Source organism: Lipophrys pholis, assembly GCF_963383615.2.
Source record: "Lipophrys pholis genome assembly, chromosome: 11".
In the NCBI taxonomy this organism is placed as follows: Eukaryota; Metazoa; Chordata; class Actinopteri; order Blenniiformes; family Blenniidae; genus Lipophrys; species Lipophrys pholis.
In genome coordinates, this window is record NC_137631.1 from 31,156,214 (window position 1) to 31,175,121 (window position 18,908).

An 18,908-nucleotide genomic window follows, 5' to 3' on the forward strand; every position below is an offset into this window, starting at 1 on the left:
TGAGCTGTATATTGGGGTTTTTGCTCATTTTGAATGTATTTGTACAGATTTCTGACCAAAACGTTGGGTCTCTGTTGATGTTGAGATCTTCTTCCCATTTGAACGTGGGAAGGGATATTGAGATATTTGAACCTGACAGGATTGAGATAATTTTAGAAAGAGGTTTAGGTGCTGAGATCTTCAGGAGGTTTGTCACTGTCTGAGGTAAGTTCAAGTTAATCTGTTCTAGTTTGAACTTAGTTTGTATTATTGACTTAAGCTGAAGATATTCCAGATAGTTGTTTTGACTGATACCATATGTTTCTATTAGCTCATTAAATGGAATAAAAGAGTTATTGGAGATAAGTTGTTCTAAGTGTCTTATTCCTTTATTTTGCCATCTTGGGAAGTTTATTGGTTTTTTTCTTTGCAGGATGTCGGGATTGTTCCAGATGGGTGTGAGTTTGCAGGGAATGAGTGTAGATCCATTTATTTTAAGAAATTCCCACCAAGCTGTCAGCGACGTGTTTATATTGATGCTTTTGAAGCAGCTGTGCTTTTTGATGACAGGACTGAAGAAGGGAAGATCTCTGACTTGGAGATCTTCACAGAATGTTTTTTCAACGTCTAGCCAGCCTTCATCTAAGGGTTTCTGATTGATCCATTTTACAACATAAAGTAGTTTATTGGCCAGATAATAATTATAAAAATTTGGGAGTTCTAAACCACCTTGGTCCTTGGTGTTCTGGAGTGTTTTTAAACTTATACGTGATGGTTTATTTTTCCATAAGAATTTTGAGACATGAGAATCAAGAGTGTTAAACCAGGTTTTTGGTGGTTTTGCTGGGATCATTGAGAAGATGTAGTTAATTTTAGGCAAGATCATCATTTTGATTGTTGCTACTCTCCCCATAAGTGAAATTGGGAGTGTCCTCCATCGAGTGAGGTCCTCCTCTATTGCTTTAATAAGGGGGGTGTAGTTTAAGTGTACCAAGTCTGAGAGTTTGGCTGAGACGTTAATGCCGAGATATTTGATGTTCCCTGGTTTTAGTGGGGTGTTAGGTGTGTGCTGAAATGTAGAGTTGATAGGCAAGACTACTGATTTGTTCCAATTTATAGAATATTCTGAGATTGAGGAGAATCTGTCCATCAACCCTATTGTTTCTGGAAGAGAGGTCTGTGCGTTTTGCAGGAAAATTAGCACATCATCCGCATAGAGACATATTTTATGTGTTATATTTGCTGTTCGTATTCCTTTTATGTTATTATTCTGTCTGATGGCTGCTGCTAGTGGTTCGATAAAGATTGCAAAGAGAGATGGTGAGAGTGGACACCCCTGTCGGGTGCCTCTCTCAAGATTGAACCTTGAGGACATTTGGTCATTGGTTTTAACACAGGCACTGGGTGAGGTATACAGTATTTTTATCCAGGAAAGGTAATATTCTCTAAATCCAAATTTCCGTAGTGTAGCAAGTAGAAATTTCCAATTTACCCTATCAAAGGCTTTTTCTGCATCTAAGGAGGTGATAATGGCTTTTTGTTTATTGTGGTGGCAGTGGTCTATAAGATTAATTAATCTACGTGTATTGTTAGTGGAGTGGTCTATAAGATTAATTAATCTACGTGTATTGTTAGTGGAGTGGTCTATAAGATTAATTAATCTACGTGTATTATTAGTGGAGTGTCGTCCTTTAATAAACCCAGTTTGATCTGGGTGTATGATGTGGGGTGTGATTTTTTCCAGTCTGCTTGCTAATGTTTTACTAATTATTTTAAGATCTACATTGATTAGTGATATCGGCCGATAGCTAGATGGTAGTGTGGGATCTTTATCCGGTTTTAGAAGAAGACTGATATTTGCACAGTTCATATGTTGGGGGAGAGTTGAAGATTCTTTAATTTCCTCAATTATTCTGAAAAAAATAGGTGAGAGTAAAGACCATAATTCTTTGTAAAATTCAGTGGGGTATCCATCAGGTCCTGGAGCTTTACCATCAGGCATGTGCTGGAGAGCTTCCTGCAGTTCTTCTACTGAGATGGAAGCTTCTAGACCTTGGATCTGTTCTTCTTTTAATTTTGGGAGGTCGACTGTGCTCAGAAAGCTCTCTATTTCAGATTGTGAAGGATCAATTTGTGAAGAGTAAAGTTTTTTGTAGAATTCTCTGAAAGTATTGTTTATTTCTTGTGGGTTAAAAGTGATTTTACCATTTTGAGTTTGGACTGAGGGGATTGTACATTTTTCTTTATTTTGTTTTAACTGATTGGCTAAAAGTTTGCTGGATTTATTACCATGTTCAAAGTTCTCCCAGCGTAGTCTCTGCAGTTGAAATTGTGTTTTATGTTCAATTATTTTGTTCAACTCTGTTTTAAATTTTCTTAGTTCCATTAATAGGCTGTCGTCTTTGCAGGCAGCATGAGCTGTTTCCATGGTTTTGATTTTATCTTCCAGTTCTTTCTCCTTTTTTTTTTCTCTTTTGGTCTTGTATGAGGAGTAAGAAATGATTTTACCTCTCATGACAACTTTAGCCGTCTCCCAGAGGACGCAGGGAGAGACACCAGGCAGGTCATTTGTTTCTAAAAAGATTGTCCATTGTTTTTTAAAGAATGTGAGGAAATCTGGATCCTTAAGCAGTGACGTGTTAAATCTCCACTGTCTAATAGGAGGGGTGATTGTTCTATTAGTAACTGTCATAGTGACAGGTGCATGGTCACTGAGAGTAATGGGGTGAATCTGTGTGTCCAAGATGTCTTTAATCACTGATTTACTCACCAGAAAGTAATCTAAGCGCGAATAAGATTGGTGCACTGCTGAGTAGAAGGTGTACTCTTTAAGAGTGGGATGAGAGGTGCGCCAGGCGTCGCAAAGCCCATAGTCACTCATGTACTGCTGGACTATGTCTGTAGATTCCCAGTGTCGGGTGTTTGCTGCTTTACTAACTCTGTCTACTTGTTGATTGAAGGCGATGTTGAGGTCTCCTCCCACTATCAGTGTTTTATCAGAGTGTGTTGAGAGGGTGGTGAAGAAATTATGATAGAAGGAGGGGTCATCAACATTTGGGCCATAGATGTTTGCGATACACATCTCTATGTTCTGAAGAGAGATGTGAATAATTATAAATCTTCCCTCTGGATCTGTGATTGTGTCTTTACACGAGAATTGTATTTTATTGTTGATTAATATAGCTACGCCTCTCTGCTTGGAGTTAAAACAAGCTGAGTATGTGTGAGGGAATTGTGGTGATATCAATTTGTGATGTCCTGTTGTAGGTGTGTGTGTCTCTTGTAACAAGACAATGTCTGCCTGTAGTTTGTTTAAGTGTTCAAAAACTTTTTGTCTTTTTATTTGCGTGCCCATTCCTCGTACATTCCAGGTGACAAACCTGAGCGTGTTTCTAGCTACACTCATCTTCTAGGTGGGTTCTCTAATGCTGTATATGTGGGTGTGTGTGTGTCTGTGTGTCCGCGTGCGTGTACGGGTGTGTTTGTGTGTGTGTGTGTGTGTGCATGCGTGAGTGTGTGCGTGTATATGTGTCCGCATGTGTGTTTGACTAGGTGCATGCGTTTGTGTGCGTGTGTGCATGCGTGCATCTTTGTATGTGTCTGTCTGCATGTGTGTGTGTGTGAGTGTGTGTGGATGCATATATCTGTGCGTGTGTACTTAGGATCCCTAAGTCTGACTGGCTATTCAAACGTAGTAGTGTGTGTCTGTCAGTATATGAGTGTGTGATATGGTGACAGTTGGATTGTGATGTTGAGGTTTTAATGTGGTGAAAACAGTGGAAGTGTATTGTTATCAAAACAAGGGAGGGGGGGTGGAAATAGAAAAGAAAAGTGAGAAACCAAAAACAGAAAAAGAACCAATTCAAACCCATAGGTGACATTTAGCAGTGACGTAACGAGTGCTTTTTTTTTTTTTTTTTTTTTTTTTTTTTTTTTTAATATCCCAGTGCTGACAGTGCAAGTCCATAATAATTATTACTACCGCAATATAGCAAACATCGTGTACATTAATGATGTAATATTAATTAGCTTCGCTTTAATATACGTTGTTCATGATGTTTACTGATGTTACAGTTAAACTCTTACCTGGACCTGAGTAAACCTGTGATGTGTGTGTGTTAGAGTGGTCATACTCAGCTTGTGAGGACCATCAGTAGAGCCAGGGAGTGACAGCGGGGTCTCGGAACAGCTGGCCGTTGACATAGAGCCTGTCCACGGTGATGACGGCCCGGGATCCCTCAGCGATTAACTTCCTTCTTACCGGAAAAAGCAGGCGGCGGCGGTCCAGGATCTCCTTCGGGAACTGGTCGTTGACACTGCTCCTGCTCCTGCTCCTGCTCCTGCTCCTGCTTCAGCTCCTGCTCCTGCTCCTGCTTCAGCTCCTGCTCCTGCTCCTGCTCCTGCTCCTGCTCCTGCTCCTGCTCCTGCTCCGGCACCTCATCCCAAAACATTTACTTTTACAGTTTGTGAGACAAAACTGTGAGAAACTTCAGCTTTTCAAGAATTTGCCTCTGGAATTCCTAAAGTATTTGTATTGTATTGTATTGTATTGTATTGTATCTGTGGCATATACATGTGGCTGTATCTTGAGTATATGAATCAGGCCATGAAATGTTTCCTGATCAGAAAGTGAAGTGTGTGTTCTGAGCAGATTGAAGAAAAGCTGCCAACACACTTATAAGCAGGAGTTTTCATTTAATGCGGACGGGCTTTGTGATACTGCGTCAAAGGGAGGATCTCTGTTCTTGCTCATTGGTGTGAGTGACGCGCTTCCTATGACATCACAGTAATCGTATCACTTCCCTTCTCACCTGCTTTTCTCACAACAACCTTATCAATTGGAACCTTTACAGTGAAAAGTGCTCTGTAATTCATGTTATTAATCATAGCTTGTTCAGCACAAGTACAAGTTACACCTGTCCTCGCTAAAGCCTCTTTGGACTGTTTGAATTTGTTTGCTCGTGTAGCTGAGCATCATGATGGCTTCTCTGTCCTCCCCTCTGGGGGCTGCCAACCATCGGTTGAAAAACGGATTCAAGGAGAATCAAACAAAGTCTATAAAACGTCAATGGGATTAATGAACAAAGTGCTTTATGTGAAAACGTAAGGTCAACTTCTTCCTCCACCTCTCCTGCTGGGTGACCAATGAGTTGATGTGAGACTCACACTTGTATGACACAGTTGCTTTGATAGTACATCTGTATACCTTAACCAGCAGAGGCTTTTACTTTCTTCTCCACATGAGCAGGACGAGATGAAACACACAACCCTCCTCACTCCGGGGAGCAAACCTCCAATTATTCAACCAAACTAGAGCAACTAACTAATTAGACTAACTAAACAACAAAAACACAACACAACACAATCACTAATCATTTTTCAAAAACATATGCACAAACTGAATACGCTCTTCAGCAGTTTGACTTTTCAGCCTGGTTCTATGTGTTCTGCATATTCCATCATAGAATTTGATCAAAGTTTGTTAGTTTCAGTCTTTTGAATTCATGCACATTGCATCCAGCAGAAATGAGATTAAATACTACAAGTATCTGACTTGAAGAAAGTCACTGAACATTTAAAGTAAACCTCTTTTCTGCACATTCCCCCATATTATAATAAAATAAAGGAAATCTTTCGACTGCTAACTTATATTTCTGAATATTCCATATTCTGCATAGACTATTAAAATCTTTTTGGTGTGTATACTCATTGGAAGAGATGTAAAAATACAGCCGTAAAATATTTTAAATCAAAGTCTTTCTTGATTGTATTCCAAATTATTACTATTTATTTTCACTTGGAGAGGGGCTCTTGGAGAGGGGCTCTTGGAGAGGGGCCCCTGGAGAGGGGCTCTTGGAGAGGGGCCCTTGGAGAGGGGCTCTTGGAGAGGGGCCCTTGGAGAGGGGCCCTTGGAGAGGGGCTCTTGGAGAGGGGCTCTTGGAGAGGGGCCCTTGGAGAGGGGCTCTTGGAGAGGGGCCCTTGGAGAGGGGCCCTTGGAGAGGGGCTCTTGGAGAGGGGCTCTTGGAGAGGGGCCCTTGGAGAGGGGCCCTTGGAGGGACGCCCACTGAGACTGGTTGTGGGAGCTGCAGCAGGCATGTCAGTGGGGGGGTCCAGGGGTTTTCTCAGCAGGTTTCACTGAGATTTACTGAGATTTGTGCGGAGTGCACAGTGGACGCTGTCTTTGTTTCCTTTAACCAAGTTGAACTCAAAGTAATGTCGGTACTTCTGAGCATTAAAAGCTGCTTGGTCCTGCTCTCTCCTGCAGTCCATATTGTCTCCTGCTGATCTCTGGTCCTGCTCTCTCCTGCAGTCCATATTGTCTCCTGCTGATCTCTGGTCCTGCTCTCTCCTGCAGTCCATATTGTCTCCTCCTCCATTGTTTGTTGTTTACCACAGACGTTGCGTCGCTCATTCATCACAGTGAGTTTAGTTTAGTAACGCATTAAGCCTGCTTGTGGGAAAGTGAAACTAATCTAATTACTGTTTTTGCAACAGTTTTACTTTACTCATTTCTTAAAAAAAGTATTTGGGTTGTTTCAGAAGTAAGACATTAGTGTTACTTCTGAAACATTATTGCCCATCAGTGCTGAAGAAACTGGTGGAGGAGGAGGAGGAGGAGGAGGAGGAGGAGGAGGAGGAGGAGGAGGAGGAGCATCCATTAACAACTGGAGTCTTCCTCTCAGTCCCAGAACCAAAACTCACCACAAACCCTCTGAAAGTCTCAATCTGGACCTCATGTACTCTGACTGGAAAACACAGAAGGCACTTCTATGAGTACCGTCCCTACTCAACCCAATTGGGTCCATACTCCCAATTCTTAGCTGAATTCTCAGACTGTCTCTCTACTTTAGTACTGAGCTCAGATAAAGTCGTTATAGTGGGAGACTTTAACATTCACGTAGATGCATTTAGTTTATTACTGGACACAATTGGATTTTATTACTTATATTATTTTAATCCCATCCCTGATCGTGTTCTCACTTATGGTATTGATATTGATCAATTACCATTTTTTCCCCACAACCGTCTGTTGTCAGATCATTTCTCATATGATATGAGATGATGTATTTTGAATTTATGTTATCTGGCTTTACAACACCTGTGAAAAACTGTAAATATTCTGGTCTGTCAGACCAAATTCAATGAAATAATCCATCAATATTTACTTCAGTTCCACCCATGGATCCAGTGGAAAACAGATTTCCTAAGATTAGCATGAGCCCACTGAGGTTGATTTGGTTGTAGCTGGAGCAGCAGCATCGCTTCACTCACCACTTGATTCTATTGCCCCCCTGAAGATAAAAGCAACAACTCAGAGGATGGTATAATAGATTTAATGAACAATTACAAACATTAAAGAAATTGGCACGTAAACTGAAGAAGAAATGGTATCTAACTCCATTAGAAGTATTTATAATCTTTTAGGAAAAAGCCCTCCGCTAAATTCAAACTGCCGACTATTCCTTCTTAATAGAAGAAAATAAGAACAACCCCGGGTTATAGGGTAGACTGCCACCGCGCTGTCTAACCTCATGTCCCTTTAACTTTGAGCAGTAATGACTTTGTAAACCTCTTTAAAGACAAAATTCTAACTATTACTGATTAAATGAAAGACTCACTGCCCAAAGCTGTCGCAGACATGTGAGTAGAACCTGAATACAGATAACCAGCCTCCACCCTATAGAGCTCCAGTTCTTCTGAACTTTATCCAACCTCCATCCTATAGAGCTCCAGTTCTTCTGAACTTTATCCAACCTCCACCCTATAGAGCTCCAGTTCTTCTGAACTTTATCTAACCTCCACCCTATAGAGCTCCAGTTCTTCTGAACTTTATCTAACCTCCACCCTATAGAGCTCCAGTTCTTCTGAACTTGCTGCATCATTTAAACAACAGCTGTGTATCTAACCTTCCTTTATTTAAGAACATTGATACTATTGATCAGAACATCGATACTATTGATCAGAACATCGATACTATTGATCAGAACATCGATACTATTGATCAGAACATCGATGCTATTGATCAGAACATCGATACTATTGATCAGAACATCGATACTATTGATCAGAACATCGATGCTATTGATCAGAACATCGATACTATTGATCAGAACATCGATACTATTGATCAGAACATCCTACTACAGAGACTAGAACATATCATGGTACAGCACTAAATTGGTTTTGATCATATTTATCAGACAGGTTCCACTTCATTCATGTTAATGACGACTCCTCACCTCAGAATAAAGATAAACATGGAGTTCCACAGGGCTCTGTCTTAGTATCTATACTTTTCACTTATACATGCTTCCTGTAGGGAATATTATCGGAAAACACTCCATCAACTTCTATTGTTCTGCAGATGACACACAAATCTATTTATCTATGAAACCAGATGATACTGATCAACTTCTCAAACTAGAAGCTTGACTTAAAGACATACAAGCCTGGATGAACTGTAATTTTGAACTCAGATAAAACCGAAGTTCTTAAACGTATTTGGCCCAAAACATCTGAGAGAGAAATGATCTAAAGATCTTGTAACACTGGATGGTATTACTTTGACCTCCAGTCCCACAATGAGGAACCTGGGAGAGACTCCCACATTAAAAAAGTCTGCAGGACTGCCTTTTTTAACTGAGTAACATTTCTAAAATCAGGAACACCTTGACTCAGATTAACGCTGAAAAACTAATCCATGCATTTGTTACTTCGAGAGTAGACTATTATAAGTCCTCATGGGGCGGTCGTCTCCAAATCGCAAGGTTACAGGTTCGAATCCCATCTCTGCCTGTCTACGTGCCAAAGTGTCCTTGGGCAAGACACTGAACCCCAAAGTGCCCCCATTGGAGTGACAGCGCCTTGTATGGCTGCAGCTGCCAATGGTGTGTGACTGGGTGAATGAAAGCATGTGGAGCAGTTTGGGGCTGTTGTCAGTGAAAAGGCGCTGAATGTGTCCATTTATCATTTCTTTTATTTATTATCAGGGTGTCCCAATAACTGCTTAACAAGTCTTCAATTGATTCAAAATGCTGCGGTGAGAGTCCTGAAAAAAACTAGAAGGAGAGATCGCATCATTCCAACATTAGTTTCTCTTCATTGGCTTCCTCTTAAATCTAGGATTATTAATAAAATTTAAAATTCTTCTTTTCGCCTTTAAAGCTCTTAATTCCAGGACTGAACGGGGTGAGACGAATTTCCGTGCGGCCCCACAACGAAAGTTGAGGATGGTAAAGAAAAAAACGGAACCACCAGTTCCAATATTTCATCACCTCTCCACTGAGGTACGGAGCAGTACGGAACGGGTCTCATAAGGAGGAGTGACAACGCAGCCGTCCGCTGATTAGTAGTGACGATCGTCACTCTGGAAAAGCAGCCATATTTAAATATCTCATCAGCCGTAAACCCTGTCATTGTTGTTTACATTCACTTTGTGCACACTGGTTGTTTTGTTGACTCAGGTAACTGAAATGTGGTCATGCTCCGCAGCACTGCGGTCCTCTGACGAGTTGCAGACGTTCCTCCCCATTACAAGGGAGGGGGAGATTCAGCGGGAGCTGCACGATGCTGTTCAGTATGAGAAACACTTCCTCTGTGTGACAGAGAAAGGAGGCTCGTGGCTTTACTCGGATGGCCTTCTGAGCTTTCCTGCTGTTTACCTGACTACTGTTGCGTAATGACATCACATACCTGCGTCGTTCAAAACCCACCACATTCTAACTATGCTCTCTGTGGTGGAACAGAGCAAGAGAGTTGGTTCTGGGTACGCTTTGCCTTACCGTACCGTCTCGCCCGCTCCGGCATGTACTGTGCGGTGGAACCGAGGCTTAAAAGGAGAATAGGAGGCAGAGCTTCCAGCTATCAGGCTCCTCTCATGTGGAATCAGCTCCTAGTTTCAGTTAAGGAGGCTGATACCGTCTCTACTTTGAATGTTAGGCTTAAGACTGCTGGAGGCCCTACATTGAGCTTCTCTCACTTACAATGTGCCACTATTACATGTCACTAACATCATGTAGTCTGCGCTCTCTCTCCTTCTTCTTGCAGAATCTCTGACAGTGGAACTCTAAGTTCATAGTCTGATCCTCCTGCAAAGGTTGTGCAATGGTTTCTTCCTAGAAAAACAGGAGTTTTTCCTTTCCACAGTCACTTATGCTTACTCATGTGGAATTGTTGGGTTTCTCTTTGTAAAAGTGGCTTGCCTGAACCTTGCACTGCTGTATTTCACATATAATTGACCAAGCCAGGCAACAGTTCACAGAGAGGATTTTTTAGTTCAGTCGCTTTTTTTTCAACATATTGAAAGGAACACTTTTCCTGAAAACTTTTCTTTTTTTAATTTTAATTGCAATCGATGAAAAATAAGATAAATAAGCCGAATTCCCAGTATATGAGAAATAGCCAATCTGACGTGTGTATACTTGTGTATATAGTTGGGTTATTTCTAATTATATGGTTGGTTGTGTTTTTATCTGTTGGTGTCTTGATGCTAAACTGAGGTAATAAATCAGTTAATCGCTTCAGGTTTATTTAAACTGAAAAATATGAGCCTCATATTACTGGAATTACAACTGGAAAAGTGCACTCACTGAAGAACTTCACGAGCAAATCTCAGCACTTTGCAAACCATAAAAACAACCACATGTCCCTTTCAATACCCGTTGTTTTAAAAACTGTACTTATGGTTTGAAATGTTTATTATGCGTGGTTCAAAAACTCATTTACTTTATGCAAAGTGGCCATAAATGCTGTGAATCTTTACAGACATGGGGAAGTGTCACATTTTGAAACCAAAGTGTTTTTTAGATTGTACAGAAATGTTTTTCCTCATTGGTTTCTCATTGGTTTAAAGTTCCCCTTCAAAGAAATTCTCTTGTTGAATTGACTTGTGAACGTGAGCTGATGATACTAAGGCCTTTAAACCTCATGAAGCTTTAAGGTGATCCGTCCACAAACATCATGAGCAATACCTGTCTCAGGTGGTGGACAATACTGCAAATATATATATTGATATACCCAAAGCTCAAAGAAAACAAACAAACAGGCAGGCATGCAATACATACAGTACTTTGTCCCATGTGTTAAAAATTGAGCTTTTTTAAATTAACTTGTCCCTCCATCTCACACAACTCAAACACAATTGTCATAGTCTTTGAAAAGAAAAAAGAATTACACATAAATAAACAATTCAATTCAATTCAATTTTATTTGTAAAGCTCTAAATCACATCAACAAACATCTCAGAACCTCTTACAATGATAGAGAACAACAGAACCCAACTAAACCTTCCAGAACCTCTTACAATGATAGAGAACAACAGAACCCAACTAAACCTTCCAGAACCTCTTACAATGATAGAGAACAACAGAACCCAACTAAACCTTCCAGAACCTCTTACAATGATAGAGAACAACAGAACCCAACTAAACCTTCCAGAACCTCTTACAATGATAGAGAACAACAGAACCCAACTAAACCTTCCAGAACCTCTTACAATGATAGAGAACAACAGAACCCAACTAAACCTTCCAGAACCTCTTACAATGATAGAGAACAACAGAACCCAACTAAACTTTCCAGAGCCTCCTACAATGATAGAGAACAACAGAACCCAACTAAACCTTCCAGAACCTCTTACAATGATAGAGAACAACAGAACCCAACTAAACCTTCCAGAACCTCTTACAATGATAGAGAACAACAGAACCCAACTAAACCTTCCAGAACCTCTTACAATGATAGAGAACAACAGAACCCAACTAAACCTTCCAGAACCTCTTACAATGATAGAGAACAACAGAACCCAACTAAACCTTCCAGAACCTCTTACAATGATAGAGAACAACAGAACCCAACTAAACCTTCCAGAACCTCTTACAATGATAGAGAACAACAGAACCCAACTAAACCTTCCAGAACCTCTTACAATGATAGAGAACAACAGAACCCAACTAAACCTTCCAGAACCTCTTACAATGATAGAGAACAACAGAACCCAACTAAACCTTCCAGAGCAGCAGATGGAACAAGCAACAGTGGAAACCAGGAAGAACTCCCTCTCAGGAAGAACAGTTCATAAGAAGTCCCTCTTCAGGAAGAAAGGGGGCGGAGCCTAGACTCTGGAAGGGGGGGGGGGGGGGGGGGGGGGGGCATCCGCCTTGACCGGTTGGGGGGAGAAGTACATGGGATAGGACAGGGAGAGAGAGGAATAGAAGAGAGAGAGTGAGGAATAGAAGAGGGAGAGAGAGAGGAATAGAAGAGGGAGAGAGAGAGAGGAATAGAAGAGGGAGAGAGAGAGAGAGAGAGAGAGGAATAGAAGAGGGAGAGAGAGAGGAATAGAAGAGGGAGAGAGAGAGAGGAATAGAAGAGAGAGAGAGAGAGAGAGAGAGAGGCAGACAGGCCAGAGAAGTACAAATACTAAGAAAAGTCTATGATGAGCGTTGGTCTGATGATGAACTAATCTCAGTCTGGAGTTTAAGGGCCGTGCCGTTGCGGTGGGGTCCCGGTGCTGTGGGGGGGTCCCGGTGCTGTGGGGGGGTCCCGGTGCTGTGGGGGGGTCCCGGTGCTGTGGGGGGGTCCCGGTGCTGTGGGGGGGTGGGGTAGTAGGACCGTGGTAACTCCACTCTGGGAGTCTTGGGTCTGATCCCCTGGATCCTGCTCCCCTCCTGTCAGGATCTGGTGGCTCCAGTAATGTTGTTACACAGAGAGAAAGAAAGAAAGACAAGAAACAGAAGCTCCAAATGTAGAGTTCCTCCCTTTAACGGGAGAGAGGAAATCCCCTCAGCAGTCTAGGCCTAGAGCAGCTCTACTTAGTGCTCCTATTTTATTCCTAATGAGAAGCTCTATCAAAGAGGAAGCTTTTTAGTCTCCTCTTAAATAAACTAATGGTGTGGGCCCTTCGGACCGAGGCTGCTAGTTGATTCCAGAGTAAAGGAGCCATATGGCTGAAACTCCTGCCTCCTCTTTTACTTTGAAGGACTTTAGGGATTACCAACAGTCCTGTATCCTCAGAGCCAAGGGCTCGTGGAGGGTGAGACCCTTCTAGAAGTTTCTCCATATAGGACGGAGCCTGGTGATGAAGAGTTTTAGATGTGATCAGAAGGATGTTGAATTCTATTCTAGATTTGATGTGAAGCCAGTGTAAGGATGCTAAGACTGGGGAGATGTGCTCTCTTCTTCCAGTTCTGGTTAGTAAACCTGCAGCAGCGTTCTGCTCTAGCTGGAAGATCCTAACAGAGGAGTTTGGACATCCTGACATTAGGGAGTTACAATCATCTCATCTTGAAGTCACAAAGGCAGGAAGCATTTGTTCTGCATCTTTGAAGGACAAGAAGTTTCTCATTTTTGCAATATTCCTTAGATGGAAGAAGGCTGTCCTGGAGACATGTTTAACATGGGACATAAAGGACAGATCCTGATCAGAAATAACACCCAGGTTCCTAATATCACTGTTAGAGGTTAAGGTAATATTATCTAAGGTAATCAGACTATCTGAAAAGTAATCCCTGAGCTTTTTAGGACCTAGGATTAGAACCTCAGTCTTGGATGTGTTGAGCATTAAGAAGTTGATAGACATCCAGGACTTAACGTCCCTGAGGCAGGACTCTAGTTTAACAAGTTGGTCGGCCTGATTGGCTTTAACTGATAAATAGAGCTGAGTATCATCTGCATAACAATGAAAGTTAATGTTGTGTTTCCTAATTATATTTCCGAGTGGTAACATCTAGAGATTAAACAATATGGGTCCGAGGACGGAGCCTTGTGGTACTCCACACAGGACCCGTTCATGCATTGAAGATTTGTTATTTACATGAACAAATTGAAAGCGGTCAGATAAATATGATTTAAACCAGTTTAAGGCTAAGTTTTTAATGCCGACGGCATCTTCTAATCTCCTTAAGAGTATATTATGATGGACAGTATCAAATGCAGTACTAAGGTCCAGAAAAAGTAAAGCAGATAGAAGAGCTCTATCTGAGGCCGTTAGAAGGTCATTAGTAACTTTTAGCAGAGCAGTCTCTGTACTGTGGTTCATTCTGAAGCTGGACTGAAGGTCCTCTAACAGATTATTCTCCTGCAGATAATCCTGGAGTTGTTTAGCCACTACTTGCTCCAGAACCTTTGACAGGAAAGGAAGGTTGGAGATCGGCCTGTAGTTTGAGAGAAGGCTTGTGTCTAAGTTTGGCTTCTTAATGAGAGGTTTAATAACTGCTAGTTTAAAGGATTGGGGCACATAGCCTATTGGTAGAGACTGGTTAATAATTGCGAGTATAGAATTATTAATTAGTGGCAGTGCCTCTTTCAGAATTCTAGTAGGAATTGGGTCCAACAGGCTAGTAGTTGGTTTAGCAGAAGAAATAAGGGAGTTTAGTTGGACTAGTTGTATTTGCTGAAAGCATTCCAGATGACTGTTAGGTTTAACCAGTTCCTCTGTTATGGGGCTAACGGACGGTAGGGTTTGATGGATGTTATCCCTAAGCCTTGTCATTTTATTTTGAAAGAACTTCATGAAGTCCTCACTACATATATTGATAGGAATGGTGGGCTCAACACTATTTTGGTTCTTGGTCAGTTTGGCTACAGTACTGAAAAGAAAGCGAGGGTTGTTTTTGTTTTCCTCTATTAAGGATGAGTAGTAATTAGTTCTACTTCTACTCAGAGCTTTCTTATAAGTTTTGAAGCTATCCTTCCAGGCTATATAATCTAGCTCTGTTTTTGTTGAACGCCAAGTTCTTTCTAATCTGCGGGAGCGTTGTTTAAGCTGGCGGGTTGATGAGTTAAACCATGGGGATGACTTTTCCTGTTTTTTCAGTTTCATTTTTTGAGGAGCTATGTCGTCTAGCGTTGTTTTTAGCATATCTGTCAGACTGTTTGTTAGGTATTCAATGTCTGAGCTAGCAACAGTATACGGGTCAGGAAGATCCACTACTGATTCTATAGCAGAGGGAATTCTTTCCTTGAATTTAGTTACTATGTTATCAGAGAGAGACCTGGTTAACACGGCTTTAACCGGAGGGTTAGAACTATTTAGAACAAAGTCAAAGGTTATTAAGAAGTGATCTGACAGGAAATCATAGTGAGGAGAGATGGTCAGATGCTCGATATTCAAACCATAAGTTAGAATAAGGTCTAGGGTGTGGAGATGTTTATGGGTAGGCCCGTCTACTACCTGAGAGAAACCTAGAGAGTCAAGTGTAGATCTAAAGCTGCACTGAAACTATCATTTTCTAGGTCAACATGAACATTGAAGTCTCCTACCATGATAACCTTATCTTTAGTCAGGGCTACATCTGACAACAATTCAGAGAATTCAGTTAGAAAAGTTGAAGAAGGTCCAGGAGGACGAGAAATGATTACAGATTCTACAGAATTTACTATTTTATTTGACGGGTGTGGCATGGTCATGCTCAGACTCTCAAAAGAACTAAAGTTGGGTTTTGGGTTAATATTAATTAGTAAGTGAGAGTTCTAGATGGCTGCCTCCACCCTCCTCCACCCTCCTCCACCACCTCCACCAGCTATTTGAGTGTTAGTATGACTTGGAGGGGAGGCTTCATTTAGACTAACATACTCATCTTTACGTAGCAGGTTTCTGTTCATCCAAAGAGATCAATGTTGTGTTCGGTTATCAGATCATTGACTAGAAGAGCTTTGGATGATAAAGATCTCATGTTTAGGAAACCACATCTCATTTGTTTGTCTTGATTTTGTCTAGTTTCACACTTGATACGGATGAAGTTTTTGTAGTCATTAGAAGTAGTTTTCCTAGGTTTAGATAGTTTTATACTTGTGGTGGTCCGAGGGATAGACACAGTCTCTATGGGATGTTTAACTAAGTTAGCTATGGTTGGTGACTGCCCAGAGGGAAACTCAGAGAGGCGTGTAGGACTGCCACTCTGTTGCCTGGTCCCCACTCTGCTACGTCAGGATGGAGGAGCTAAGCCTTTAACTCTGTTGCCTGGTCCCCACTCTGCTACGTCAGGATGGAGGAGCTAAGCTTTTAACTCTGTTTCTAGATAAGAGGTACGCTCCATCCAACGTGGGATGGATGCCGTCCCTCCTGATGAGACCAGGCTTGTCCCAGAAGGACTTCCAGTTATTAATGAAGCCTACCGAGTTACTGGGACACCACCCTGACAGCCAGCGGTTAAAAGATGACGTGCGGCTAAACATCTGGTCACTGATGAGGTTTGGGAGGGGGGGGGGGGGGGGCAGAGAAAACTACTTCGTCTGAAATGGTCCGCGCGTATGTGCACACTGACTCTCCGTTAGCTTTGAGGACCTCAGACTTCTTCAGGCGAACGTCGTTTCCACCGCAGTGGATTATAATCCCTTTAAATCTCCGTTTACTCTTGGTCATTAGCTTTAGCTGGGACTCTATGTCGCCTGCTCTGGCCCCAGGCAGGCAGCTAACTGTGGCCGCTGGTTGTCCTGGGTTAACGTGTCTCACTATTGTGGAGCCAATAACCAGCGTGTCCTTCTCAACCAGCGTGTCCTTCTCAACCAGCGTGCTGCTGAGTGGGGCAAACATATTGGAGACACTGACGGAGGCCTGCGGGGTGTAGCGGGGGTGTCCGGTAGACTTCTTGCTGCTACGTTTACCCCTGGCAGTCACCCAACTGCCCTGTTCCCCCGGCTGCTCGGGGGCCACTGAGGGGGGGTTAAAGTTAGCAGCTACCTGCGCTGCTAAGCTAGAACGCTCCACTCCAGCTAAACCTGGCGGCTGCCTACTAGCTACAGGGCTAGCCCTAAGATGGACAGAGAGGAGACGTTCCTCAAGCTGACTCAGCCTCGCCTCAAGTGCTACAATAAAGCTCCAGGTCACAGGTCCCTGAGTCAGTAACTGAGGTGGAGGTGGAGCTAAACATCTGACATTAGGAGGAGAGGAGGGGGAAGCCATGACGAGACAGGAGCTAATAGGAGCTAAAACAGAGAGAAACTGGAAGGCAGTCACCTTTTGGGTTTAGGATCCGGTTCTTTCCGTCCAGTAGTTGGTTTTAGCCGCTCACCTGCTCTGAGCACCGCTCACCTGCTCTGAGCACCAAAACCAATGAAAGATGGAAAATGTTCAATTTTACACTTCTCCTAAATGTATAAGATTGTTAGAAAATGTTTGCTGAGTGAGTGTTTCTACACATTTTTGTTTGCCTCTAAATGTAGCATTGGTCCTTTGTTCAGTCTTAACACACCCTATTCCTGTTCACCTCAACAGATCCCCAATAACCTGTGGCCAAGCCAAGCTGCAGGCAGCTCCATGGTGTCCTCTTGCATGCTGCCGCGGGCTTCACCCCCCTGCCTCACTTCCTACTCGCCGCGCTCGGTTGCTGCAGCCACTGCCGACCACGGCTACATGGCCTTCCCCAATCAGCAGAACCAGTTTAACCATGTCTCCCTCAACAACTTCCTCAGCACGGATTCGCTCCTCACGACAGCCGCCAACAGCCACCCTGCCTTCGAGACCAAGCCTGAGTTTGAGCGGCGTTCTTCAAGTATCGCAGTTTTGCGCATGAAGGCCAAAGAGCATGCAGCTAACATCTCCTGGGCCATGTGAGCTGGGCTTCTACCAACATCTGGATCCTGTTTTAACAAAGCTTTCTCCAGTGTTTACATTGTGTGGGAAGTGTCCATAGAGTCCAATATCATATCAAAAATGATTTGTTCGTCATTCACAGTGAAACTCTTAACGACTGCCCTACTATTTAGATCTACTGTTATGATGCTACAAAGGTGGAAAAATACCAGGATGTCATCTAGTCAAGTGATTCCCATCCAGGGCCCCAAGGATTGTTGGGGGGGGTCCCAAAGCCCTCTTGATTTTAAGGGGTCAAAGTTTTTTTTATGTCTTGAAAGTAGGTGGGACATTTAATTCATTCGTGTCTTGAAGTTACTCAGTTTAAAGGTTTACATTAAAGTGTATCATCGTGCATCTTTTGTGGTGACATACTGGCAAACGAAAGTCGGAGGCCTTGCAATGTTTTCAAGTGAAAATAGAAATCTTTTGTTGCATTTTCAGTTTACACAACAACGGTGCTTGGAGACACTTTGAAAACGCCCCAAGTCCATTTCTGAAACACTGCTGAAGCACATACACTCCACAGCTGAAGTAAATGGCCCTTCTGCACATGCAAGAGCAGATGGACTTCTCCTGGGACTTGGTCATTTTATAGTTGACAGTCACCGATATAACAATTCAAGTTGGTCGTTTGTCCATATGAATGTCTGTGTACTCCCAATGTTAATTTTTATAGCGTGTCGTTCTCTCTGTGCTTGTTTGCGTTTCATTACAAACACAAACCAACAGCATGAACTCGTGGCCTAACATGCTGACCATATCGTTTTCAGAGTTCCTGCATTTTCCAAGGAAATGGACATAGTTTGCCAAAACAAAATGTTGCCGTGTAAAAGTGAAGCTTTTCTGAAACAATAACAGTGTACTTTCATTTAAAACACTTGTGTAACTGGGGCCTGAAACTGCAAGCTGAAGTCCCTCAAACTAAAGTAAACCAGACTTTATCCTCAGAGCCATCAATGCAGAATGTAACAAAGAAACTGCATTTGACATACATAACTTTATGAAGTTCCTTCAATGTTGTTTTTAATAGTACAGTGCGTCTGGTTGTAAGGGGTCATCTCAGTATACAATTGGGATGCACTGATACCGCTTTTTAAAGGACAAGGACAAGTACTAACATCCCGGTACTTGCCGATACCGAGTACCGATATGAGTACTTATTAATGCCATAAAGCCTCATTTTTACTCCATATGCAAATGATATGCAAAGACTATGCCTTGCCACATAAAATGCGTCAATGCTACCTGCACCTGGAGCAGTCTTATAGCCAACAGTTTGCAAAGTGTTTAGCATTGTGTCGCATCTAGACACACTGCCCTATGCAAACTGCAGATTGCAGACTGAGATATGAGCTCG

At 42.3% G+C, this 18,908-nt stretch overlaps 1 protein-coding gene across 1 annotated transcript in view; it reads left to right on the plus strand.

The window, feature by feature from the left end:
- The window catches only part of alx1 (ALX homeobox 1), a gene marked incomplete at both ends in the record, with an annotated part of 31,978 nt that extends 14,448 nt beyond the window's left edge, over positions 1–17,530 (plus strand). Inside the window, one exon of the mRNA XM_080475705.1 lies at positions 17,192–17,530. Coding sequence (XP_080331831.1) covers positions 17,192–17,530 — 339 coding nt within the window. The remainder of the gene's footprint in view (positions 1–17,191) is intronic.
- Positions 17,531–18,908: the final 1,378 nt, after the last annotated feature.